Source organism: Coenobita brevimanus, chromosome 105, assembly GCF_032717465.1.
Source record: "Coenobita brevimanus isolate Jiangsu-jjx chromosome 105, ASM3271746v2, whole genome shotgun sequence".
Classification (NCBI taxonomy): Eukaryota; Metazoa; Arthropoda; class Malacostraca; order Decapoda; family Coenobitidae; genus Coenobita; species Coenobita brevimanus.
In genome coordinates, this window is record NC_137058.1 from 3,171,276 (window position 1) to 3,198,492 (window position 27,217).

Sequence of the window (27,217 nt, forward strand, 5' to 3'; positions counted from 1 at the left end):
CGGAAAAACTTATGTAACCCTCAACAAATATCAGCTCCATGAATCCCGTGATGTAATTCTTTTATCTTATTCTTGCCATGTCCAGACGCTTTTTAAACCTAGGAAATGCCCCTGGTACTGACGGGGTGAACAGAGGTCACATCTAATCCCTACAGTTCAGAGTTGACTGAAATCGTCTGGCAACAGAAAAAATGAATAAAGACATCACCATACTGAATGACTTCTTTTGGGGGGGCAGAGATTAGAGGCAGGCCCTCAGGGGCGTCGAAGGCACTGTAGCACAGGTACAGTAGTAGGATTTGTCCCCGACTGTCCTGTTACTCCCTATAATCTAGTACAAACACCAAGCAAAGACTGATATCTAAGCAACAGCTGCAACACAAGAAACTGTTGTTGGGGTTACGTTTTCAACAGTGATAAATAGTTTGTTGATAACGGTGAGGCAAACATGTGCGATTACATAATAAAATCAATAACATTTCAACACACAGTTGAATACGAAAAATACCAGTTTGGCTACCTTACTACTGTACCCTCTGTAAGAAGCAGCAATACATAATTAGGCCTATTGGACTAAATACATTGTACAATAAGAAAATTCAAGAGTTTAAAGTGACACACTGATGTGTGTGTGTGTGTGTGTGTGTGTGTGTGTTTGTGTATCAGAAGTATATTTTGTAGCAGTTCTCAGCTGACAGGTAGTGGGCTAGTGGTAGACACGGGGGTCAGAGGTCAGGGATATGCTTTACGTGCAGCAGTTTAAATCTTCCATGATGACCAGGAGCTTTTTATCAAAGAAACGCTGCTCGGAAAGAAGATTTGTCTATTGTACTATGGTAACCCATAGCTTCGGGTCCTCCTACATCCCAAAAGGAGCAGTATAGCACTGTCTTTTACCATTTTAAATTATCTATCACAGGTTATGGAGCTTTAGAGGTAATTTTTACCGAACACACAATGGGGTGCCTTCAGAGCTTGTATCCAGCAGAGGGCACTGCAGACTCTAGTTTAACACATTCCCACTTTGTTTAAAAAGCCTATTTCCCTTTGTTAATGTCAACACTATTGTGTGAAACTGTTTATCACAGTAATGTCACATACCATAATATAAATAATACAAATAGAAAACGTAATTATAACGTATCATGAATTGTTTTATTTATCATATACAGAAATGAAATATTTATTGAGGGCAACCCCACCATTTCACTGGTCCTGTAATATTACATCTTTTCACTACATGTAATGGAAGTGAAGTTCTTAACCCGTTGGTGTTTAAGGGTGCAGTGCAAATTTCACCCACTTGTTACCGTTTGATGCAGGCTGCGTCTGCGCACAGTTCAACCGCTCATTACCATTTGGTGCCGTTGCGTCAAACGATAAGGCTCCTTTTTTTAGTTATGGATGATTTTTTCATCCATTTCTGGGTGAGAACAAAGCACTACTTGTGTCCCCATGTATCCCTCCGCCGTGCTCAACCCACTCCGCACCCAGCGTTGCCCCTCTGCACCAGTCAGTGTGCTACGAGCCTTGCTTGAGCGTAATTTCATTTGACGTTCCATAAAATCGGCCCTAATTGACCTACAGTAATTCTTTATACACCAAAATGTAGCCAGATAAATTCCCTATAAGTTTTTCTCAGTAACATGTACCATAAAAATTATATTTCTATGAGGAAAAAAATACTGAAAAAACTTAAGTAAAAAAATCAAAGCATAATTTACATCCGGCTGATCTTTTTTACAACAACAAAAGATAGTACATTAAGTCAGGATTACGGTGAAAAATACGATTATCGAGGCATAAATAAGGACGTGAGGTCAAATTGTTTATGAACTACTGAGTGCGCAGGAATAGCACGGTGACGGGGGAGGTCTCCCAGTGTGTGGCGTTTGGTGCTGAGGCCCGCCTCTCGAGTACTTGCTCGCAGTAGGACGCAGCCTGCATCGAATGGTAATTTAAAGTATAAGTTGGCTCAGACTGTAAATTAAGCTTAATGGGTATTTTGACTCAGTCTCTGTGTTGGCTTAATGTTGAGTAAATACTGGCATTCAACATTTTGCCCACCCAGGTCACGCATGCACAGCACAGAACAGTCCTCTGTTTTGTCCTGAACTTCTCACTCATTCCATAATTAGGCCTACTTACTTTGAACTCCTCTACACCCAGCTATGCAGATCGTGAATATAGAACTTGATCCCTGTATGCGTAGTGACGGCAGATGTTTCGGCCCGCCTTACCTTCAATGTCCGTCCTCATCCTGGTTTAGGGTCGGTCTCCTAGACCAGATGAAATGCCACGATGAATGGCAGTATTTACTTAACATTAAATTTAAGCCAACATAGAGACTGAATGAGTTAAGATACCCACTAGGCTTAATTTACAGTCTGAGCCAAGCATACATTAAGAACCTCACTTCCACTACGTACTAGAAATATAATATTACAGGACGAATGAAATGGTGGGGTTGCCCTCATATGAATATTTCATTTCTGTATATAATAACTAAAACAATTCACGCTACGTTATAATTACATTTTCTATTTGTATTATTTATAATATCGTATGTGACATTACTGTGCTTCACAGTTTCACACAAGTGTTGATATTTAACAAAGAGAAATAGGCTTTTTAAACAGCGCAGGAATGTATTAAACTTGAGTACACGTGCCCTCTATTGGGTTGGAGCTTTTCAGAAGCATTGTACAAGCTGCTGCTTTACGAAATTTCACTGCTACAGAAACTATAAAGAAAGTAGAGGAAGGAAACAGCTGGTAATGGTGGTCTTGAATCTTCTGTACCATATGACCACTTAGGCATCCCACTCCAAGTCAGCGAAGTACAGCTGCAACAGGGATTACAGGCATTAGACAGTATGATCAGTCACATATTACATTGTGATACAGCTTTACTACTACATAATTAGTTAATATTATCAATACCAGTAAAAAAAATATTAGTAATCCGTGGGTGAACTCAAAAATATATATGGTAGATTCCCTGCCATAACCATAATCTGTTCTTGCAGGACGGACAAGGCAAGGAGAGTACTGAGTCATCCCGTGCCACTTGTTCCTCCATTGTTGAATAAATAAATATATATAGAAATATATAAATAAATAAAGGGAATAATAGAATTTAGAAGAAATATAGTTATGAAGGAAAATTATCGTTCGTTGAATACATCTTCTGCAGGAAGCACAAGCTGGTAAAGGAGGTTCAGAATGTTCTCTTGTCTCCAGTTCTTCCTTCAGAAACAAATCTAAGCTACGACAAGAAATATATCACAAATATATTTTTAGAATCCGGCTCCAGAGTCCTGCACATTCCCCCTTCAGTTCCACAGTTATAGATAAGTTTCAAGTTTCAAGTAGTATCTTTAACCCTATCTGTTGGGTAACGTGTATACACGTTACAATCGGGCTGCTATGGGGCTGCCAGTTAGCGGCTATACATGCAAGAATCTTCCCACCACCGTTTGAACCCATGCCCATTTTCTCTACCATAGAGTAAGGAGGTACCCAAGGTACCCCAGTGATTCGCAGCTCAGTTTGTACTTAGCCTTCTGACAGAGTGGTGCAATGTCTTTCCCAGCCTCCTCATTCAATTCTGTCCCCTCACCTATCGGGCCGATTGCATCAACAACCCCCGCCAAACTTAAGCTCTTATGGCGGGGAAAGGTCTTAGTGACAGTGCCATAGGTCATGCCCTGGAAGAAAGTGTGTCCTCTATGAGCATAAATGGTGAGACTTCCTCTGAAGGAGGAAGCGAAGTATCGTGCCCTCCATCCTCAACCCGTCCTGAAATGCCTGAGAAGCCACTGAAATTGCTACAGGAGGAGGGCAGGGCCAATGAAAGTGATGAATTCATGTCAGAGGAGGAGTTGGATGACCCTGGCCACGGAGAAAGCAAGGGCGATGGTGACGGTCATGTCCTACACACACGCCACTGCTGCATCTCGCCACCACTCTCGTGGCCAGTTCGCCGCAGTCTCTCCCTCCAATATCCCTTGTCACCCCAGCCCAGCACTTCGAGGGCATTTTCTCTCCAACCTGGCCCTTCACATGTGCCCCAGCCTCGCCCTTCACCTATGGAAATTTCCACTCTGCTCTCACATGGTCTGACTGGGCAGTCAGCATCTCCCCAGGGAAGGCCTGCATCAGGTAAGTCATCACCCCTGTACTCCCCCACCTTTGCCTCTCCTTCCCCTTCCACCCCAGTCCATGGCCTCCCCCATGGGCGTGCACGTGGATGAAGGCGTACTGCACGTGGTGTGAAAAGACTTGCTGGCAAAAAAACACAGGCAAGGCTCCCAGGTGTTGGGAAAGTGGATGCTTATGTGTGGGAGGAGGGGGCAGGATTCCAGCCCTCTGTGCCTGCCTGTGATGCAGAAGGGGAAATTGTGCAGTTTGGTGAATTGTTGCCCAGGCCCAGGATTAAGATGTCCTTTTTCCATGCAGTTTTCACTACTGCTATAATGTAGTACCTCGTGGCCGAGATAAACTATCACCAGCCCATAAGTGTGTGCTGGCTGAAGGTTTCAGCTGGCGAGAGTACAAAAATGAAGAATTGGGTTCCAGTGGAGGTGCGGGCGTTATTTGTGTGGCTTGGCGTGACCATGATGATGGCCCACATGGGAAGACATGTGCTCCATGATTATTGGTCCGTAGACGAACTCGTGGGCAGACCTGTCTTTGGAAAATATATGGCTCATGATATGTGCCTGGCAATATTTCGGTTCCTACATTTCAACAGGAGTTATGGGCCAGCACCCAATGACAGGTTATGGAAAATAAGGCCTATTCTGACCATGCTCAAGGAGTCTTTTGCAAGGCTTTTCCGGCCGTTTCAGAAAGTGGTTATCGACGAGTTGCTTGTGTTGTTCCAGGGCTGTCTAGCATTTATTCTATACATTCCATCAAAGCATCACCATTTTGGACTGAAGTTCTTTGTCCTATGTGACTGCAAAACTGGAAATGTGCTTGATGTAACAGTTCATTCAGCAACATATGTTGATATACCTTCTGATGATCCCCATGGTTTCTCAGTATTAGTCGTGAAAGTGCTCATGGACAGGTATTTCAACAGCCACCACATCCTGTTCACTGAAAATTATTACACCTCCCCTGCGTCAACCAAGTATTTACTTGAATATGGTAGTGGGTCCTATGGCACTGTCCATGCTGGTAGAAAGAATTTTTCAGCTTTCCCTGAGAAAACTGAGAAAGGTCCCCTCCTAACCTGGAGATGTGGTAACATGTTAGCCCTTATGTGGCACGACAAGTGTAAGGTTAACATGTTGACCACAGTTCATAAGGGGGTTATGAAGGACTCAGCCAGGACAGACTTCAGGACCAGGGAACCCGTGTTCAAGCCCAATGCTGTCAACGACTACAACATCAACATGTGGCTCATTGATAAGTCGGACATGCAGATAGAGGAAGTCGATTGCCTCCGTAAATCCTGTTGGTGGTACACCTTCTTAATATTGCCATCCTGAACAGTTACGTTCTCTTCAAGCAGGTTTGGCTGAGGATTCTTTCTCTACGTGGGTTCGAGAAAGAGCTAGCACGCAAGCTGCTTGCAGAGTATGAAACTGCACAGTTGACAATTGAGGGGCGCGGGATGTACCAGGCACCCACGGCAGATAGGCCGAGCTGCACTCAGTATTTACAGCGTCACCGTCTTTTTGACGTAGGCCATACACCTGCAGGTCAGCCAGCCTACAGGCGTTGCCATGTGTGCAACAAGACAAAAGGCCGGTCCTACACACGGAAGGAAACCTCCTATCAGTGTGAGGAATGCAAGGTCCCGCTATGCCCTAAATGGTTCTTTGAGTCTCACCCTGAACATGATTATTGAGAAGGTGTGTGGGAAAGTGTAAAATGTAAATAGGTGTGCACAGTTTTTGGGGTGAGAGTGGGTTTTTTGAGGAAGGTGATTTTTTTTTTTTTTTTTTTATGGTAATGTGATGCCATTGTTGATAATACCTTGAGTAACCGTACCTGATGTATGAAAGAAAACCAAAAGTGCACGTAAGAAAATGACTATTGGGTAGAACTACATTTTCTTTTTACATACTCTTGAAATATTTGCGATGATGTGCCATGAAGCGTATTTGTGATCTAAGGTACAAATATTATAAGTCTTGTAGACCTAAGTAATAATTTCACGATGTCTGATATTAGTAGAAAAGGCCAAAATTTATGTACAAGTGTATTCCTCATACTGAACTGTACTACATGTAATATGTTCAGCAAAGCTGCTTTCAAGTGCAATACTTTGTTGAGAAGAACAAGATTTGTTTCTATACTTACTCTTGAAAATCGCAAAGATATGACATGAAGCTTATTAATGAGCTGAAGTACAAATAGTAAAAGTTGTTGAGAGCATAAATAATATTTTCAACGATGCCTGAAAATAGTAGGAAAAAGCCAATATTTATGTACACGTGTACACCTCATACTGAACCGTACTGCATGCAATATGTTGAGCAAAACTTCATTCAAGTGCAATACTTTGTTGTGTAGAACAATATTTTTTCAATACTTACTCTTAAAATATTTGCGAAGATGTGATATGAAACGTATTAGTGAGCTAAAGTACAAATAATGTAAGTTGTTGAGAGTATAGGTAATACTTTCACGATACCTGCGAAGAGTATAAAAAAGCCAAAATTTAAGTGTGCAAGTGCATACCTCATACTCAAGCTTGCCTACGTTCGCTGTGCTGAACTATTTTTTTCAAATGCAATAAACCATAATATGATATAACGTACATTATAAATGCTGTTGAACATACAGTTTAGGGTAAGTATTACAAATGATGTCTGAAAATAAAAGAGAAAAGCATAAGGTGTAGGTTTTCCCACACAGCTACGGGGCATAGTGCCTGTCTGCTACAGCTGCAAAACCAATGGTGAGCCACATGGACAGGGTCATGACTCATCCTTATGATGTGCACAAGGAAATGTAGAATGAAGAGTGGAAAGTTTTGGTGTTTGCAAAGGAAGACCGGGCAGTGTAACAATCACTAATCCAGTCAGTGCTGCCAATGCAAGCCAGGCTTGCCTAGACCGCAGCCAACAGCGCACGCTCAGTGACTCTCCATCAAAACACCGAAAACCACTCATTTTCTACTCATCGACGGGACAACCTAGAGACCTGGGGATGGTTTCATTAACAAGAAGAAGAGTTGTTGAGTACTGTAATACTTTTTTTTTTTTTAAAATTTCTGTAACTATTATAATTTTCCAGATGTTAAGGTTTGAATAAGAGCTACTTTGCCAGAAATGTCCATAGTAAGAGTACACCCGGCTAAAAATATGCCCGGCGTGTAGGGGTTAAATACAAAAACTTTTTTCATATATTTTCTTTCTTATTCCATACTATTTCTCCTATAAAGAGATACATCCAATCGAACAGAAACAAATAGAGCAATGCCACGTTTTTCAAAACCTGAAGCCTACTTGTAAATGCGCAACTGGAGGGAACTGTGCTTGTGAGAAAGACCTCACCTGGGAATAAGGACTCACCAGGGAAAAAGAACTCATCTGGGAAAAAGAACTCACCTGGGAAAAAAGAACTCAACTCTTCTCAATAGGGTGGAGTTAAAGGCCTTTCGTCTCATCAGCTCTCCTTCTTTAACTGGCTCCCTTCAACCTCTGTATCTTCGCCGCACTGTTACATCTTTATCTTTTTTCTTTTGTTACCTAATTGGTCACTGCTCCTCTGAACTGTCTGCTTGCATCCCTCCACCTCTATGGCGGGTGTGTAGCACCTGTCTAGCAACAAACTCTCATCCCTTTTCTGTCCAGCTCTCTAATGCAAGAGTTAACCGTTACTCTCAGTCCTTCATTTATGCAACAGGTCAACTCTGGGACTGTCTTCCTCTGTCTGTATTTCCTACTTCTTATGATCTCCAGTCTTTCAAACGCAGTGTGTCATCTCGAAATGAAAGGATCTTGCATTTGACTCTATTGTATCGTTTTTCTTTCTTGGAAGGAACGGTTTGTGGGTGCCAGGCCTTTGGTTCCTTCTTTATTGCATTAAAAAAATGGGAAAAAAGAATTCACCTGGAAAAAAAGAGCTCACCTGGGGAAAAAGAGTCCATCTGGGAAAAAAGAGCTTACCTGGGGAAAAAGAACTCTCCTGGGAAGAGGAACTCACAGTGAAAAAAAAAAGCTCACCCGGGAAAAAAGAGCTCCTCTGGGGAAAAAGAGCTCCCCTGGGGAAAAAGAGCTCCCCTGGGGATAAAGAACTCACCTGGGAAAAAGGAATTTAATCCCCAAGCTATGGTCCTTCCAATTTATCCAGATCGTTTGGGCGTTGTCCCTCACGGGACTTCCCCTACGTGCGACATTGCCAGTTTCTACTGGGCCAGTTATCGGATTAGAGACAAGGGTTAACCCTCACTCCCAGCTCTCTCTCTCTCTTTCCCTCTGCATATAAAATCAACATTTTATGGAGATTTATTTCTATAAAAAGTCTATACGGTTTTATGTCTGTCTCTCTCTCTCTTTCTCTGCATAGAAAATCTACAGTTAATGGTGATTTATTTCTATAGAAAGTCTATACGGTTTTGTGAATTATTATAGTTTGTTCTGGTGACTTTTGTGTAATGCAGGCTTGATTGAAAGAAGAGCAAATTCGTCTGACTGTTACTTCACTCACGTTGGTGGCCTTTGCTGTTCGAGCAACAGCTTTTGAGGGATCAATTATAGGTCCCCTCTTTGCCTTTTCTTCTAAAAAATACTTATTTACGCTGTAAATAAGTTATTTTTCTCGACTGTGGAACAGACGAGGGCGAGTAGTAAGGGTAGGTGCTTATCTTTTAATGGCGGTCAGAGAAAGTGACCTGCAGATTGACACCTGACATACCCTCACTGACTCACCTACAAGTGCGACATCGTTGGAAAGCAACGTTGCTAAGTGTTGGGGTATTTATAAAAAAATCATTTATTATTGAAAACAATAGGCATTTTCTTAAACTATATAGACATATTATAGTTATTTATATATATATATATATATATATATATATATATATATATATATATATATATACTGTAAATAAATTTCATTTAGAAGTATTAAATAGCTGACATGAGACAGAGAGGTGTGTTTTGGTACAGATTCGGCAGCGTCGCTCGAAGGGGAACTCCCGTGAGGGACAGCGCCCAAACGATCTGGATAAATTGGAAGGACCATAGGCAACTAATGGCCATATAGCCCCGCTAGGTTATAGGAGCGCACTACCACTCCCAGCACGGCAGCCACAGGCGAGGCTCGAACTCACGACCTTCTGGCCACGAGCTCGACGCTCTACCTCTGAGCCACCGCGTCCCCACCTGGGAAAAAGAACTCACCTAGGAAAAAAGAACTCACCCTGCGGGTACCGAGAGGCTGAAGAGGACGGTAGTGGTCAACCAGGGTATGTCCGTGGTCGTCCTCCAGGTTGCGGAATGCCGCCATCTGTGGGGGTATAGCCACACTTCATCTTATTCTTGCTAACTGCAGACTATTTTATACGGCTATGAAAAACCCCTCCCATTCCAAATGTTTATAATCCTGAGTGTAACAAACACGCTTGACCCCTTTGCTACAATGACGTCCTGTTTGTTTATTCTCACCACCTAATGAAACCTCTTTTAGTGAAGGGCTTAGTGAAGACTATATCAGACATCTCCAATTCGAAGAGTCATTCCTAAGCAGAATACAGACATCATGTGGCAGCAAGGATAACACAGAAAAGACATCATCATACTGAAGGGACTAAATGCTCCAGCACTAAAGACTGCACGAAAGAAGATAGAAATTGGAGAGAGTAAGGGTAGGTGTAAACTGTCATTACAGTCTTTTCGCGTTAACTTGGCCCAGATTTCTTCCTTTTGCAGTCTACAGTGTTTCACAGAAAGCAGAACAGACAATGCTACAGGTTTACATCCTTCTCACAGCACTTCTTAGTGAGTACTATGATATTCGAATGTTAACCTATTGTTACAGCTAAGCAGTTAGGATGGAGAGATGGCAATTTTAGGCCAAGTTAGAGTAAAAAGAGTATAGGAGAATATATTTACTCTTATCTCCTCACCTGTGCAGCCGATATGCTTAGTTTGTGATTGAAGATCGTCCACACTACCACCTCGTTGCAGGGCGGTGTGGTCAGAGAGCCTTCGTAGCGGTAGAACTTGTTCCTGTTGTTGGGTAGGAAGGTCGACAGCGGGATAGGCTGAATGGTGACCTCTTGATCTGATGGTAAAGGAACGAATGTGAAGGTATTGTGCTTGTTCATAATCTACATAGAAATAACAAAAGCATTTAATACACATAATCCCTTTAAGACCAGGATGCCCAAGTCCTGGACACCCCAAGTCCCGGACATTTTGGGTTTGGGTCCAAAAATGGCCAAAAAACGTCAAAATGAAAAAAAGAAAAAGAAAAGCCGATATGTGTTCATTCCTACTCTAAATTTGCCGTGCAGTGACGAACAGCTGTGTTTTGGCACGTAGTTCTGGCGGAGTCCATTAGAATGCCCCTGCATCCTCCCCACTTTCTCTGCCTACTACCATCGACATGACTGCACGCTGTCGCCATGGCTGCCCACGTGCTCACTTTTGTGGTGGACATTGAATAAACTGGCAATACCTCGCCAACAGACCACATGGGAATTTAGAGTGTTGTGCAGTGTTAAGAAATTAGAATTCAGAATGCAAAGGTTTAAGTGCAGAGTGCAACACTGGCGTGTTGCAACTGGCGTGGTGCAAGTAAGAACAGAATGTGCAGTGTTAAACAGTTATAATTCACAGTGCAAAGGACTAAATGCAATGCAACACTGGGTTACTGTACATGCTTCAAGTGCACCTTCACCACTGTCAGAGCCATAGAGGAGGCGTGTTAATCTTCATGACGGTCACGGACGTATCGCAAGTACCCTAAACACTGCTGAATATTTTCGATACTCACTTCTTATTTCTCATTCTTTGGTTCCTGTATATTTATTTTATGGTTTCTGTCCCTTTTTTGTGTGAATAAGGTCTTAAATAGGTGCTGTGCATGTACGGAGTTTTAGGTGGCTTTCAAAGTTAGGTTAGGTGGGTTTATCATTACCTGTCCAGGGGCATTTTTCCCAAGTCCCTGACAAAACCCAATACCGGACATGCCACTGGCTCTATTACGTTGGATCGTGGAGGGATTACTTACCATGATATTCTCTCTCTCTCTCTCTCTCTCTCTCTCTCTCTCTCTCTCTCTCTCTCTCTCACCAACCAACCTTCTGAATGAAGCAGATGGATATAATGATTTGGACAAGACGTAGTGCAATGACCCGACGAAGATGTTTGTATTAAGAAACAATGGTAAAAAGGTAGGCAGTAAATTTAAGCAGAAATATCTTACGTGATACATGAAAGCTTAAATCAGAGATGAGACACACCAGCTTTGAATTAAAAGAAGTACAGTTAAAGGTTTATGTCTCACAAAGCATCAAGTTCTGTGGTAAACAAAACACAAAATATCACCTGGTTGGGTGACGCTGGCAAGCCCTGTTATAAGTCCTGCGAGTGCTGGGTTGTCTTCCTCAGAGATGGTAAACAGAACCCCCAGTACCGCCAGACCGTCCTCGTACAACGTGGCCGTTCCTGAGTCGTTGTAAACCTTCTTGTAATGCAACAGGTGGGCCTCGCACGGGTAGCTGAGGGGAGAGCACAAGCAGTAATATTTTCTCCTACCCTCTCTGCCCCCTCTCTCTGTCTGTCTGTCTCCCATCCTAGTTTAGTCCGTTAATTTAAGTTTTACCTCCATCTAAGAGGAAGGAACTAATCTTCTGACTCTTCTATCATACTGTCTCGTCCGTTTTTTTTTTCCTGTCATCATACTTAATCATCTGCCTCCTCCACCATACAGTCTCTTCCTTTATTTCTTTCATTTCTCCTCACGTTAACATACTTAATCTGTGTCCTTCTCTATATATCATAGTGTTTCGTCCCACGGTTTCCTTTTATTTCTCCTCCTGTCATCATACTAAACCCCTCTGCCTCCGTTATCAGACTGCCTCATTCCTTTGTTTCCATCATGGGGCCGAGCTAACCATTGTTCACTGATTCATCCCTGTCTGCCATGCACTATCCCATGCCGTCTCAGTGTAGTCTAAGCTCTACCTCCTTGTTTCACTTCCCTCTTGCCTGTCATCTTTCATCCTCTCCTGCTTCAAGAACTTTATTGCCTAACAACAGCCCAACTCCGACCTGGTCACTCTCTTACTCCCTCCTTACTTCTGCCATGCTCCATCCTAGTCGCTACCATACTCCACCCTAAATACCGCCATAATCCACCTTAACCACCGCCATTCTCCATACTCCACCCCAACTACTGCCATACCCCACCCTACTTATTGCCATACTCCACCTAAACCACAGCCATACTCCGCCCTAAAGTCCGTCTAACTCCCAACTTGCCTGTTGTGCCGGATCGAATGCTCTGAGCCCACGGAGTCAATGGAACCCCAGTGGAAGTGAAGCTGGTCGAACACATATTCCCCGTCGAGATTCCCGCCAAGCACATAGGGTCTTTTCGGCATGTCCATCGTGACCATGGCTGCCAGTAAGGAAATACCTGTTAGTTTTTAATGCGAATAATCGATTTGGGAAGCTTACTGAAGAATCTTTGCCAGTCTATTAATTGATTAATTCTAAAATCTTGCCCTCCACACCAACGTAATCTGCGGGTCAACATTTCCTAATTAGATCACGTTAGCTTACGTAAGAACCAAATGAGAATCTGAGAACAGCAGAGTCGGTCGTGCTGCAAACATTAACAAAATTGGCCGAGGAAGCATTTTCACAGTTAGTTCATTTTAGTATGATGGATGTGGATCTCTCACACAACTTAAATACTATGTTGTGGTTGCATGAAATTCGATACTCCTTATTTATGAGGCAGGAATGAGCCTCCTTGGTCACTAATGAAATAAACCCTTGTATGAGGCTACAATTGGCTATCAGCGGAGCAGAAAAGAATTCGAGATCACTGTCAGATGAAAACAAACTGACCATAATCTTCAGAGAATAACAATTAGCTGTAATGGATAACTTAGGACAACTCAAAGGATTTCACAACCCAGTGAAGAAAGAACTATACCCTTTTTACATTAACCTGGTCCAGATTTTCGTACGTTTACAGTTTAATTCGCGTAGATTACTGAAGGTAAGAGGCAATTATATGCATCTATGTCCTATCCATATCACTTTTTCGTGACTAGCATCATTCACTGAGAATATGATTTTGCAACTCGGCATTCAAGATGGAGGGATGGCAGTTTTAGATCAGGTTAGAGCAAAAGCAATATAGGCGTACCCTCGTGTCCATTATTCGTGACTTTGACTGTTGTTGGCGTAACGTCGTAGTGCATGAACAGGAAGGGATTCCATTCTGTCTCTGGTGTCCCGTCGTAGAGGTCAATAGGAGACTGGCTCTGACCTCCACAATATGGGTAATGCTCGGGCCAGTGTTCCGGGCCTGAAATGTGATACAGTAGGTCAGTAAATTGTATGTGTGTGTGTGTGTGTGTGTGTGTGTGTGTGTCAGAGGTAGGCACTTCCGCAATCACTTCCGCAAACAGCAAAGTCTGTAATTGCGGAAGTGTGATTATTTATTGCTGATTTGCATTTGTGACAAATCCTATGCAAATCTGGGGTTTTGCGCTTGCAGGAAGCCCTTCCGCAAACGCAAATCTGCCCGCAAACTTCTACGTGGCCTAGCCCGGCAGGCAGCGTCTGGGTGAGATGCCGGCTCACCGGCGCCCGCCGCCACTCCCGTACTGTTGCCATATGTACGATAAATATTGTATATATACGATATATTCACCTCCAATACGATGTACAATACTGTAGCATTTTTCATTATCATACATTTGTATGATAATTGTTGATAATTGTATGATTACTTCAAAAAGAAATATAAAGAAAGAGAGAGAGAGAGAGAGAGAGAGAGAGGCTGAAGATCAGATTCTTCTCTTTGATATTCACCGACTTCATACCAAGCTCTAAGGCAGCGTTTCTTAACCTTTTCCGATCTCAGGACCCCCTGTAATACGGTTTCAGTTCAGCCAGCACGCCTTTACATCTAGTTATCGGGACCACAGTTGCTACACTACTGCAGAATTTAGTGAAGTACTGCCTAACAGTTTGTTTCATACATTCAAAAAAAACAAACAAACAATGATGCCAGTCTTAAGCAACACCAATAAGGAAAAAAAAAATAATGCGGCATTTTCCAGCACCCCCTAAAATTGATTTCAACACCCCTGAGGGTGCTAGCACCCCAGTAAGAAACGCTGCTCTAAGGAAAGGAATGAAGATGGGTATAAGCAAGGAGGGGACAACATTCGTACTCGTGAAATAATAAAGCATAACATCGTCATAGCAAGATGTACTCCATATAAGAGGGTTCCTCACTACATTATCTTCATGATATACAGTAAAGCTTTCGGTAAACATAGAGACAATATGAAAAGTAGCTTGCCAGTTTGTATGAAACGAAAAGTATATAACGAATGTATAATTCCAGCTATGACGTATGGTTGTGAGACTTGAAAACTGACAAAATCAATGGAAAATAAATTAATCCGTTCTCAGAGAGCAATGGAGAGGTCAATGTTGAGAATATCTTTATGAGACAGGAAAAGATCAACTTGGTTGAGAGAGCAGCCTAAAGTCAAAGATATTATAGAAGTTATAAAAGAACAGAAATGGGGGTGGGCAGGCCATATAGCAAGAATAAGGGAGAACCGATGGAGCAAGAGGCTGACTGACTGGACACCAAGAGAATGTAAGCGTAGCAGAAAAAGGCCAGACAGGAGATGGAGAGATGAGATAGAGAAATTTGCGGGGAAAACATGGCAAAGATTGGTTCAGTCAAGGAATTCGTGGAAAAAGGTTGGGGGAGGCTTTTGTTCAGCAGTGGATTAGTTATGGCTGATGATGATGATACAGTACTGTACGTGCTTTCTGGGGAGAGGGTAAGAAATAAGAAAATAAGGATAAAAGCCAGCAAAGATGTGTTGTTCCCCAATAAATAAAGAAAAATATAAAGCCTATTTCAAGATGAATCATATTTTCCAGATGATATAATGTATGCTACTGATGCAAGCTACATAGATACTTGAAAAGCTTGTTTAGCATACAAACCAATAACATGATGAAAAGTGCAAAGATTTGTTACAAAGCCTCCCAGTCCACACCTAGAATATGACCTTTAACCTAAATTTAAAAATTTTCAGACATACAGCATTGCCAGTGCCAGTATTTCAATCTCAACAAATTCATTAGGTAGATGAATAACAGAGTAAATCGCAAACATACGAAATGAAACTGAACACAGTTTTATCGTTTTCCTTACCAGAGAACCACCTTTCCCCATGCGGTATATACTGTATATACAGAAGATAAAGAGATAGACAGATAGATATACTATATGTTGGAGTTTTCTCAGTTGTTGGAGGAGTCTGGCTGTGACTAAGGAGTGAGGAATGAGGAGGTTAGAGCAGAGGAATAGAGGTGGACTGATGTGTCAACTTGTCAAGTGTGAGCTGCGAAGTGTAATAATTAGTTTATATACAATAGTGAAGGATTTGCCCTTGTTTTGTAGTAAAAACAGTCTTATACAGTATACTAATAATAACTATTTAATTATATATTTTAGTTTTAATACATTCATTACTTTAGACAATTTCCAAACTTCATAAGTCACCTCTTGTTAATCAGAATAGAGTAAATAAAGATATACTTGTAGGGGATGAGTAACTAGAGATGGTTTTTAGCCCCTTGATTATGAAAAATATAACCCAAAATTTAACACAAGAAGCGGTGCCAATGCACAGTAAACCCGTCCCCGGCAGTCATAATAGTGCTGACATATAAACACAACAGGATAGCTAGTCAAAGATGTCACATATCAAATTTGGAGTAAATCATGTGAAAATTGACGATTTTATGACCACTTGAAATTTTTGGCCCGACCCACCTGACACTGACCCCCTACCGCTAACTGAGGGTGACCCCTTTGATGTAATGAGGCATGTTATAGGATGCAGATATGAAAGATGCACCTTTAGGTTTGGGTTTCATGTCGATATGACAAATTTGAAAGTGTGGTGAGGAAACATTAATTTTATTTTTTGGCCCTACACTCTGGGCCTTGGCCCAGTTTGGCCCAATATTTAATCAGGTGATCAGGTCATAGCTGATCATCCCTGTAATTTTAGTCAAAATTGCATCTGTAGTTTTCGCATAAAGTTGTTAACAGACAGACGGACAAACCAACCAACCAACCAACAAACAGACAAATCGAGTGAAAACAATACCCGTCCCCGAGCCCCTCCGGGGTGGGGAAGGGTAATAATCCTCTAATGGTATGGTATACTGAATAAATGGAGCTGATGCCGTGGTAATGAAAGGGATAAAAATGGTTTGCGTTTTCGTTTTTGGTTTGTGGAACTGCTGATTTAAAGAATTTTGTGGATTAGCAGTTGCAGGAGGCAATTTTTGAGTTTGCGGATTTGGGTTGCGGAAGTGAATTATCGTTTGCGGTGTCCATCTCTGGTGTGTGTGTGTGTGTGTGTGTGTGTGTGTGTGTGTGTGTGTGTGTGTGTGTGTTTGTGTGTGTGTGTGTGTGTGTGTGTGTGTGTGTGTGAGAGAGAGAGAGAGAGAGAGAGAGAGAGAGAACAGGAAAATGGGAGTCATGAGAGTTGGAAAAAGTCCGCGAAAATTTACCCATCGTAAACAATTTTATCCCCCTAAGCTGCATCGGGTCTTTTCAGGTCCTTCAAAAATCAATTCAGGTCACCCACTTGCACAAGGGATCGATTCAGGTCAACACAGATTGCTTTCAGGTCATGCTTCTTATCCTTTCTTTGAACCCCGTCACTGGGAAATTAATTATAAGGCTTGTGTAATGCCAGAATCTCCCATCCAGAAGTTTTATCTTGAAACACCACCACTTGTATGCCTCCACGAGCATTCCTGTTTATTCACGCACTCCAAAATGCAGCTAAAAAATAAAAATCTACGCTTAAACCTCACTGCACCTCCCTTAACCGACTCTCGTCTCCTCCCCTGGAACCCTCTTTGCTCCTTCCGCCCCGTGAATATTCTATGATCTTGTTTGCTCGGCTGAGATGATGCAGGCGTGAACTGTCTCATTTCCACATACCCTCCATGCGAGAATGGAAGAGGGAGAGACGCCCACCCTCTGGACATGTACACGATCCCGATTTTTTAAAAATGCTAGGAAGAAGGAACCAAAGGCCAGGAGCCCGCAAACTGTTCCTTCCAAGAAAAAAAAATATACAATACAAGAGAGAGCCAAATTCAAGATCCGATCATTGCCTATTAATGAACGGGAATACATCCCCAGAGACGCATAATCGGGCATGTGGCTCAGGACATGGTGCTGTTGTAGCTGTGAGTGTCTTCATCACTGACTGTAGACTTACGGAAAGCTTTACTTTTTTGAGATTCTGGAATATACGGTACCTAAAAACCAGACTTTCCGTCACTTGCTATTTTATTAATATTTTTATTACTTTTTTCTTTTAAACTTTGTAGATGGAACGATTGGGCAAATATGAATTGGAGCAGATGGGGGACGCGGAAGGTGAGTGCAGGATATTCACAGAAGAAATATGTGCAGCATGTGATGTGGTGTGTGGGATGAAGAGAAGACGGAAGGGTGTGCAAGGAACAGCGTGGTGGAATGAAGAGCTGAGACAGGCTGTGGCACAAAAGAAGAAAGCATACAATGAATGGGTGAGAAATAGGGGCATGGAAGAAGTTGAGAGGCGGAAGAGAGAGTTATATTTAGAAAGAAAGAGAGAGGTGAAAAGATTAGTAAGAGAGAGTACGAAGAGAGTGGATGAGGAATTTGGAAGGAATTTGAGTGTAAAGTGGAGGGACTGTAAGAAATTGTTCTGGAAAGAGGTGAAGAGAGTAAGACAGGGTGGAAGTGAAGTTAGCAGGAAAGTGAAAGATAAAAATGGTAGATTACTAGTAGAGAAGGGAGAAAAAGTGAGCAGATGGAGAGAACACTAACATAGAGGATGGAAGTAATGCAAGTATAAGTGGCTGGGAATGGCTGGGAGAAGGAGGAGGTGAGAAGACAGGAAGAAATCAGTAGGATAGAAGTTGTGCAAGCAATGAAGAAAGTGAAATTGGGGAAAGCCCCAGGAATTGATGGAGTGTGTGGTGAAATGCTGAAGCATGGGGGAGAGATAGTAGTAGAATGGATGTGGAAGATGTGCAGATTGGCCTGGGAGGAAGGTAGAGTCCCGGAGGATTGGAAGTCAGGTATAATTATTCCCATTTACAAAGAAAGGAAAAGGGGAAAAAGAAGTGTGTGGTAACCATAGGGGCATTTGTCTTCTTAGTATAATAGGAAAAGTGTATGGTAGGATACTTATGGACAGAGTTAGAGAAAGAACAGAGGAATTAGTTGGAGAAGAACAGGGAGGCTTTAGGAAGGGAAGAGGTTGTGTAGATCAGATATTCATTCTTAGATCTTTAGTGGAAAAGTTTCTAGAGAAGGGAATGAAGCTGTATGAGGCTTTCATGGATTTGGAGAAAGCATATGACAGGGTGGATAGACAAGGATTGTGGAAAGTAATAAGAATATGGAGTAGATGGGAAGTTGCTGAATGCTGTGAAGAGTATGTATGATGGTGCTAAGGCTGTAGTGCATGTGGATGGTGAACTGAGTGAAATTTTCTCTTTGAAGGTTGGGTTGAAACAGGGATATGTCATGTCTCCATGGCTGTTCAATCTGTACATGGATGGGGTAATAAAAGAGGTACAAGGTAGGGTAGTGGATGTTGGAGCGGCCCTGGTGAGAGAGGGTAGTGTTTGGAAACTCCTTGTAATGTTGTTTGCAGGTGATACTGTGTTGCTAGTGAAGACGAAGGGGAGCTGCAGGGCTTGGTGGATGAGTTTGAGAGAGTGTGTAGGAAACCGAATCTAACGGTGAATGTAGGGAAGAGTAAAGTGATGGTCTTTGAGAGAGAAGTCAGTGAATGTACAGCGAGGTTGGATGGTGAGGAATTGGAGAATGTGAGTACGTTTAAGTACTTGGGTAGTGTGATGAGTAAGGATAGAAGTTTGGAGGATGAAGTGCTTGAGAGGGTACAGCAGTGAAGAAAGGGTACAACGGGGAAGAAAGGTTGCTGGTTCCTTGAAAGCAGTGAAAAGAAACAGGGAAGTGAGCACGGAAGTGAAAAAGTTGCTACATGACAGTATTGTGATACCAACTCTAACGTATGGAAGTGAAGCATGGACGTTGTTGGAAGGACACAAGTCAAGAGTAGAGAGCAGTGGAAATGAGTTATTTAAGAGGAGCCTGTGGAGTCACATGGAGAGACAGGCTGACAAATGAGGATATAAAGGAGAGTTGTGGTGTGGGTGTGGATTTGATAGGAAGCGTTAGGAGGAATACACTAAGGTGGTTTGGCCATGTGGAGAGGATGGAGGGTGAAAGACTGACGAAGAGAGTGTATGTAAGTGACGTGGAGGGGGTGAGAGGGAGGGAGAGGCCGATGATGAGATATAGGGATGGAGTGGAGAGGTATATGAGAGAGGGGAGTGTGAGTTGGGAGCAGGCAGTGAAATGGCGAGGGACAGGGCGACGTGGAGGCGATTTGTTTGTGGCCACCCCGAACGGGATTGGAGGCGTCTAGTAATAGATAGATAGATAGATGACTCTCACCAGTTTTCTAAGTTTTCCAAGAAGGCTGTGTTACAGGAATAAATAGGGCAGCCTCACTGTCTCTCATCAGAGATAGCAAGTCAAACATCATATATCCAAGCCCAGCGTAAATCATTATCTTTCATCTCAGTCTTCAATAAACCACCTCTACTGCCACTCTCACACGCAGTACAACCTACCTAGTATTGTCCTAGCTTTAAGTTAAATGCTGGCTTCCGGCTGTTTGTTGCATTTGGTTAATTGGTTACAATTTCATTCCAACCAGCCTTTTTTGTTCATAATTGTTTACCTCCGCCAGAAGGAATATGTTTTACCCCGCGTTGGTTTTCGTTTGTTTGTCTGTCTGTCTGTTAGCAGGATTGCTCTAAAAGTTATGAATGGATCTTGACGAAATTTTGTGGAAGGGTGGGCCATGGGCCAAGAAAGAAATTATTAAATTTTAGGGTGGATCCGGATCCGGATCCGGAGTATCCCGCATAATATCTCCAAAAGTTCTCAATGAATTTCGAAGAAATTTTGTGGAAAAGTGTGCCATGGACGAAGAAAAGTATGGATTAATTTCTGGGGCCTACTCAAAGAAAACACTTCCCAACAAGAAAGCGCTTAAAGAGCGCATACCTCCGCCAATGCCATTGCTGTTAAAAAGGATCCGGATCCGTTCCAGATCCGGATCCTTTTTAATGGCATTGGAATTGGCGGTGGTACGCGCTCTTTAAGCGCTTTCTTGTTCCGAAGTCTTTTCTTTCGGTAGTTCTTCACACACACTTTGTTACTTACCTGTGTCACCGTCGTAGCTCCAGTGGAATTCCTCATCCTCCTGACCTGCGGATGGAAGGTAAGAGGTACTGATATTAGTTTCTCTCGGAGATATAATTCGTGCCAGGTTTAACATATTCTTTTGTAATGCGAGTTCGGGAGGATAAAATTTTGTTGTTTCTTTCCTTTCTTTTGTGCTTTAAAACTAATCCATTAATGAAATTACTATACTTAGGTATCTACTACATGATACACTGAACGCTAGTTCTCTCCGACAGGGGAGAATAATAAGTTTTCACTCACTGTTTATTCCTTTTGTATAATAGCAGGATTATCAGAAGCTAAAAGAGAGATTTGAGGACCAAATTTGGTGGGTAGATAGCCCAAGCGTCACAGGGAACAATCGATTAACTTTTGGGAACGATCCCGATCGTATTACAGATTCTGGATCCGGAAAACACTCTATTTGAGAAATCCTAACTATTACGAGAAACTCTAACCCATTGCACGCTTTAAGAGTGTTTTTGGAAATTACGTTGCCTCTTTGTCACAGATGCGGCTCCACTGAGTGCCTCTCTAGTTCAAAATGTTCTTATGTGGTTAGAGAATGCGCAACAATCAATCATGTGGTCAGAAAAAAAAAATCTGTTCTAAAACCAAAGTCGCCCACAAAAGAAGTTTTTCCTTTGTCCTCTGCAACTGCTTAAATTATATTGAGAAAACAAACCAAACACTATCCAACGATCCCACCGTGCGTGTTCTGCAAGAATACGTTTATCTTGGGTGATGGAGGTCTTTCCAGAACCAAGATGTCAATACCATATGGGCGATTTCTGTTGTTATTACTTTGGAAAACACAGGTGCTTCTTCTGTTCCGCTGTGATTTTATATTTGAGACGGTAATTGTCTAAAATGAATATCAAAATATTTTACTAATCAACCTTATCCAAGTAAAACAACAATTACTCACTTCTCCCGTGTTTAATATAATTAAGCCTATATGGAAATAAAACTATACAGCCGTAACATCACTTTCTCACTTCAAAAACAAGGAAACATTTATTAACGTTCACAAAGATAGGTCAAAGATGCAATCTACAGCACGTGTAATAATATCCTTTACGTCGCTCTCTTCCCCGTTGAGTTAACTGATTACACTTTTATGTTGTAGAATGTGTGTTCCATCTTGTTATAAGGGACTAGACATTAGGCTACCTTTTCGAACCCACTTCAATCCAAAGGGGTCCCTCAAGAATAATGGGGCAAATAATTTTCTTGGCAGAAAAAAAGAAAAGGGAAGTCTCACGGACTGCTGTGATTATATAGTCTAAACCTTACCAGACTTGCATCAGAATTACTTAAAACTATATAATTTACGACGCGTTGATCTGTCTAATACCTGATAGTTATTGCCGCTGCTTCTGATGATGATGGATGATGATGATGATGATGGGGATGTAGCTGACGTTTATGATGGTAATGATGAAGATGCTGGCCACCTCCAAGCTAGCTTCAGTATACAGTATGCTTCGTACATACAACCACCACCACCATATTAATAATCCCAGACATCACATCATTTGTATAACACCCACATTATCAAGTCACATTATCTTTGCGTCATTGTGCAGTCAAAAAAAGAACAACAACAGGCCGAAGCAGGAACATGGAGTCTCTATAATACTTTTACTCTAACCTGTTCTTAAAATTGCCTTCACTTCACCTTGAACGCTGAGTTGCACCAAATAGATTAACAAATATGACGCTAGTCACCCCTCTATGGAAAGTATGTGGAGACCGTAGTATTTATCTTTTTCTCTATCCACTGATCTTTATTTTTTTTTTCATGCGGGAAAGAAGCTGAACCAAAGGCTAAGAGCCCACAAACTGTTCCCTACACACACACACACACACACACACAAAGGCCAAATTCAAGATCCGTTCATTTCAAGATGCCTGGACACACCTGGCGTTTGAAAGACTAAAAATCATAGGAAGTAGGGAGAAATACAGACTTCAGAGAGACAGTTCCAGAGTTGATCTGTAGCATAAATGAAGGACTGCGAGTAACGGTTAACTCTTGCATTACAGAAGTTGGACAGAAAAGGGATGAGAGTTTGTAGCTAGATGGGTGCTTTACGTGCCCGTCGTAGAGGTAGAGGATGCAAGCAGACAGTTCAGAGGAACAATGACCGTTGAAGTAAAGCGATAGAAAGGGATATAAAGATGCAACAGTGCGGTGAAGGGACAAAGGTTGAAAAAGGGGAGCCAGAAAGATGAAGGGAGAGTTAATGAGACGAAAAAGCCTTTGACTCCACCCCTATTGAGAAGTGCTGTATGTGGGGAGCCACTCCCCACACATGAGAGAGTTGTAAGCTACACAGGGGCAGGAATAAAACCCGTGTATAAAGTCAACAACCCTGCGAAGCGGGGTAAAGAAGGTCCGGAGTCCGGCCTTAGCACACCTAATCACTTGCAAGCAGATTTTACAAACAGATGTAATATGATTTTTTCCAAAGATAAAGTCCCGGAGAGACCTGAAACCCCATGCATGTTCAAAAGATGATGCAGGATTGAGCTGGATATTATTAATCATTAGTGGGTACTCCTGTGGAAGATTTTGTGGAGTTGATAGGTGTAAGAAATGAGTCTTTGATGCATTAAAAACAACACAAAATTATTTTTATCCCCAGTCGGATAGCCAAGTCAGACATTAGATGTGCCATAGCTCCTCTCACCCCTTCGTTTGTTTAAGGTAACTACTTCCGAGATGGACGTTGCGGGGAATCAAAATGGAAAGGTGAAGGGTGGAATCATCAGCATATGTGAGTTGATAGGCTTAGATGTACAGTTTAGAAGAGGGGTCAATGATTAATAAAAGGAAGTGAGTTGAGAAATTTGATAGGACAGAGCCTCTGAGGAACAACACTGTTGACAGATGTGGGAGGAAGAAACTGATGGCCATCTACAATAGCAAAACTATAGAACGACCAGAAAGGAAGCTTCCTAGATGAGAGAGCACAGATAGCAAGATGGGAAACCGTAAGAGGGCAGTTCGAGAAATTAGAGATTTTATGCCTGTAGACTCTCCGATCGAAAGCCTTTGAGATGTCAAAATGCAATGACAAAGCTTTCAAGCCGAAGTCCCGAAAGGTGGATGACCAGGGAATCTGAGAAGGTAGGTGAGAAGATCGCCAGTGGAGCGTCCTTGACTGGAACCCATACTGACGATCTGAAAGAAGGTTGTGGAAATAGGAAAGATGCTTTCAAAATGTTTATGTTAAAAATAGACTTCGAAAACTTATTGAGACACAGGATGTTAAACAATTGGGACGATAGTTAGAGTGGTTGGGAATGGTCACCCTTTCTTTGGGACTGGGTGAATGAGAGCAAACTTCCAGCAAGGAAGGAAAGGTACAAGGTGCTGACAGACAAAGGCGAAAAGAGTTTACCTGTAGGCAAGGTGTAAGCACAGAAACACAGTTCATGAGGACAGCAGGGGGAGAGTAACCCCATTAGGCCCATATGCCTTGTTAGTATTGAGGCCAGTGATGGCAGAAAATACATTAGCTGAAGAAATTTTAATGTCAGCCATGAGGAAGTTTTGGAGGGGGGGAAGTGATGGAGGAACAGCACCGGAATCAGTTTGGCTAAGGTGGAATAGGGAGGAGAAAGTCCTGAGCAAAGAGATCTGCTTTATCCAGTAGAAGAAATAAGCTACAGAGCCATCAGAGTAGAAAAGAGGAGGGAAGGATGATGAGGTAAAGTTGTTAGAAAGGTTTATGGCAGCAGGTGCCAGAAGGGAGTGTGAAGGACTTGAGTTGGGAGAGCTGAGAGCATTTAGGTATGGATGAAATTATTTTTAGCAGAGCGAGGAACAGACTTATGCCAACGATTCCGGGCAGAAACATAAAAAAGATGTGATTCAGTGGGGTGGGTTGGCTCCGATGTGCCTTCTTATAGGCCCTTTCATTGTTGCGGACAGCATTGGAACAAACGTGATTAAATCCAAGGCTTTCTTTGCATTAGTCAAAGGATGTGAGAAAGGAATGTATGCTTCTCGTTGCCAGAGATAATAACTTCCCGTAATGCTCGAGGCAGGCTCCAGATGGCTCCTGGCCATGTGAAGCAATAATCATTCCAAGGAAAATCAAAGAAGTTTTATTGCTTGAGGGCCTCCCAATCAGGCAGCTCCAAAGTGCCACAACAGACGTTTCTTTGGAGGGTCCACAGGCTGTACTGGAGTGATAGGACAAGTTGAGATTAATAAGATTGTGATTCGGAGGAGCCCAACAGAGAGGAAAGATTAACAGTGTAAGCAGAAGGATTAGTTGTTAGGGAAGAGGTGCAAGCTATGTTGGAGCTCTCTCCAAGGTGGTCAGGGATATGGGTAGGATGCTGTACAAAGGCCGCTCTAGGTCATTAAGGATAGAAAAGATGTAGGCTTGTTCACCAGGCAGATCAGTGGCGAAGGAGAGGAGAAGCCAAAAGGTGTAGTGAGTGAACACTGGGAAATCTCCTAGAATGGGGATTTCAGAGAAAGTGAGAAGAAATGGATAAGAATGTGTTCCATCGTAGAAGTAAGATCGTCAAAGAATTATTGATAGTCAGTAGAATTAGAGATAAGTAAACAGCGCAGATATTTTTAGTCAGAGAATGTCTGGAAAGCCGTAACCAGTAAGTAGAGAATTCAGAAAAATCGAGTTCCAGGAACACGAGAGCAAGATAAGTCGTTGAGTACATATTCACAAATAAGCCACCTTTGGCTTCTGGTAAATGAGTATAGAGAAAGTAGGAGGATACAGGGAAAAGGGCTTTGCTGTTAGTTGCCTCAGACAACTGAATCCTCAGTTAAGAAGAGAAGGTGAAGTTTAGAGGAGGAGAGGTGTTGCTCAACAGGGAGAAAGAAGTTAGAAGAAAAGGCCGCTAATGTTGCAGAACTGAAGAAGTGAATCAGACAGTGGTTCCTAGGCAACTCGTTGAAGTTAGTCACCGGGGAGGAAGGGCGAGGTGATGGGGGCATTTTTATGTCCCCTCCTCCTGTGGGGACCTCCGAGGCTACGTTATTAAATGCTCCTTTTTTTTTTTTTCTAAAATTTTGAAAGAGGAATTGTAGTGTGTAGTGTGCATGTAGTTTAGTGTTGACAGTTAGAGAAACTTGTATTGGAGAGCATGTGCTGGCCTCACTGTCTGGTGTTACTGAAACACTGGAAAATGTTCAACAAAACGGGATGGACAGGAACTAGTCCCGAGGTCTGATGAAACAGGAGCTCCAGTTTCTCTCCCTGTCATCATCTTTCCATCCCACCTTGGGAGTACTGGCCCTGCTCGACTTCAGTGCTACAGGCTACTCCACACAAAACAAGGAAAATTTGGGCCAAGTTAAGGTAAGCTCAATGAGTATAGTATCAACGCAAAAGAAAGCTTGAAGAGCCCTCTAAATACTTCCAGTACACAAGACATGTGATTATTCTAGGAAAGTGCAGAAATCCAAACAAAAAGGCAGCCGTGCTTTCTGACATTTTACTTCCTTCAGAGAACAGCAGTTAGTGTCCCAGGCATCAAAGAAGTCACTGCTTTGCATCTCACCTCTATCACTACGGTAGAACAGAACACGCTTATAAAATAATGGTGCAGAGACGGATTCTGAAAAACTACTGGACACAAGCATGACACGCTGGTAGCTTAGCGTTACACACACACACAAAGGAATTGGCGCTATCAGTTAAATATTCTGATATTACTAAAGAAAAGTCATCATGAAACTTTCTAGACAACTGTGAAAAAAAGTTTACAAACTCCACTGGTTCTTAGCAGGAATTAATTATTATATAGGCGCTGTCATGTGCTTCATATGAAAGGCAAATGACTCATTCAGTAACACAGAAGAGAGCATAGGCTATCATCAGATGAACAAAGAAGCGGTGCCGAGGCACTGCAAGCCGGTCGCCAAACGCAGTCCTTTTAGTGCTGACGTATAAACACAACAGGATAATCTAGTCAAAGATGTCACATATCAAATTCAGAGTAAAGCGGGTGAAAATTTACGATTTTATTAACCCATTTGAAATTTTAGCTCCGACCCACCTGACATTGGTTCCCCAACTGCTAACTGCGGGATGACCCTCCCTGGTGTAATGAGGTTATGTTATAGGATGCAGAATTTAAAAATTCACCTTTAAATTTTGGTTTTCAATGTCGATATGGCGTAATTTGGAAAGAAGCTGTGGCGAAGCGCAACGATTTCTTACCCGTCCTCCGATTTTTTATTGCATTTTTTTGGGCTCTACAGCCTGCGCCTTGGCCAGTTTGGTACCAAATTTAGGCCTAGGTGGGTGGATCAGAGGGTCATAGCCCATCATCCCTGTAATTTTAGTCAACATTGCACCAGTAGTTTCCCTGCGTAAAGTTGTTAAAAGACAGAACCAAGCAAACAAACAGACAGACAAACTGAATGGAAACAATACCTGCCAATCCCCGTCCCGGAGGGGAGAGGACTGGTAAAAGCCAAATCACACATAATGATCCGAAAAGCTTGGTTCAGTTCTGATAATTCAAGTCAACCTTTCAGAAAACAGTAGATAATATGGGTGAAATTAAGTTTTCATAGTATCATCTTACGTTTATTTATTATGTTTGACTTGGGGTGCAGGGGCTTCATACTCCTGTGCCAGAGCAGACTGAGCAGGTGGAGGGAATGCGAAAGATAGAAG

At 42.3% G+C, this 27,217-nt stretch overlaps 1 protein-coding gene across 1 annotated transcript; it reads right to left on the minus strand.

Annotated features, from left to right (window-relative positions):
* Window positions 1-6,642: 6,642 nt before the first annotated feature.
* LOC145416327 (carbonic anhydrase-like) lies at window positions 6,643-26,598 on the minus strand. The gene is made up of 8 exons (XM_080285325.1): window positions 26,592-26,598; window positions 20,526-20,570; window positions 13,353-13,514; window positions 12,455-12,593; window positions 11,519-11,691; window positions 10,093-10,250; window positions 9,387-9,473; window positions 6,643-6,651 (listed from the first exon to the last, which is right to left on the minus strand). Exons 1-8 carry the CDS (start codon window positions 26,596-26,598, stop codon window positions 6,643-6,645), a joined length of 780 nt encoding a protein of 259 aa, XP_080141451.1.
* Window positions 26,599-27,217: the final 619 nt, after the last annotated feature.

Bases quoted from the DNA above. Each gene is read 5' to 3' on its own strand.
- LOC145416327 (XM_080285325.1), bottom strand. The intron at 11,692-12,454 runs GCAAGTTGGGAG...CTCTCCCCTCAG, and splicing joins CATTCGATCCGGCACAACAG to CTACCCGTGCGAGGCCCACC. The intron at 9,474-10,092 runs GTGAGGAGATAA...ATACCCCCACAG, and splicing joins TAAGCATATCGGCTGCACAG to ATGGCGGCATTCCGCAACCT.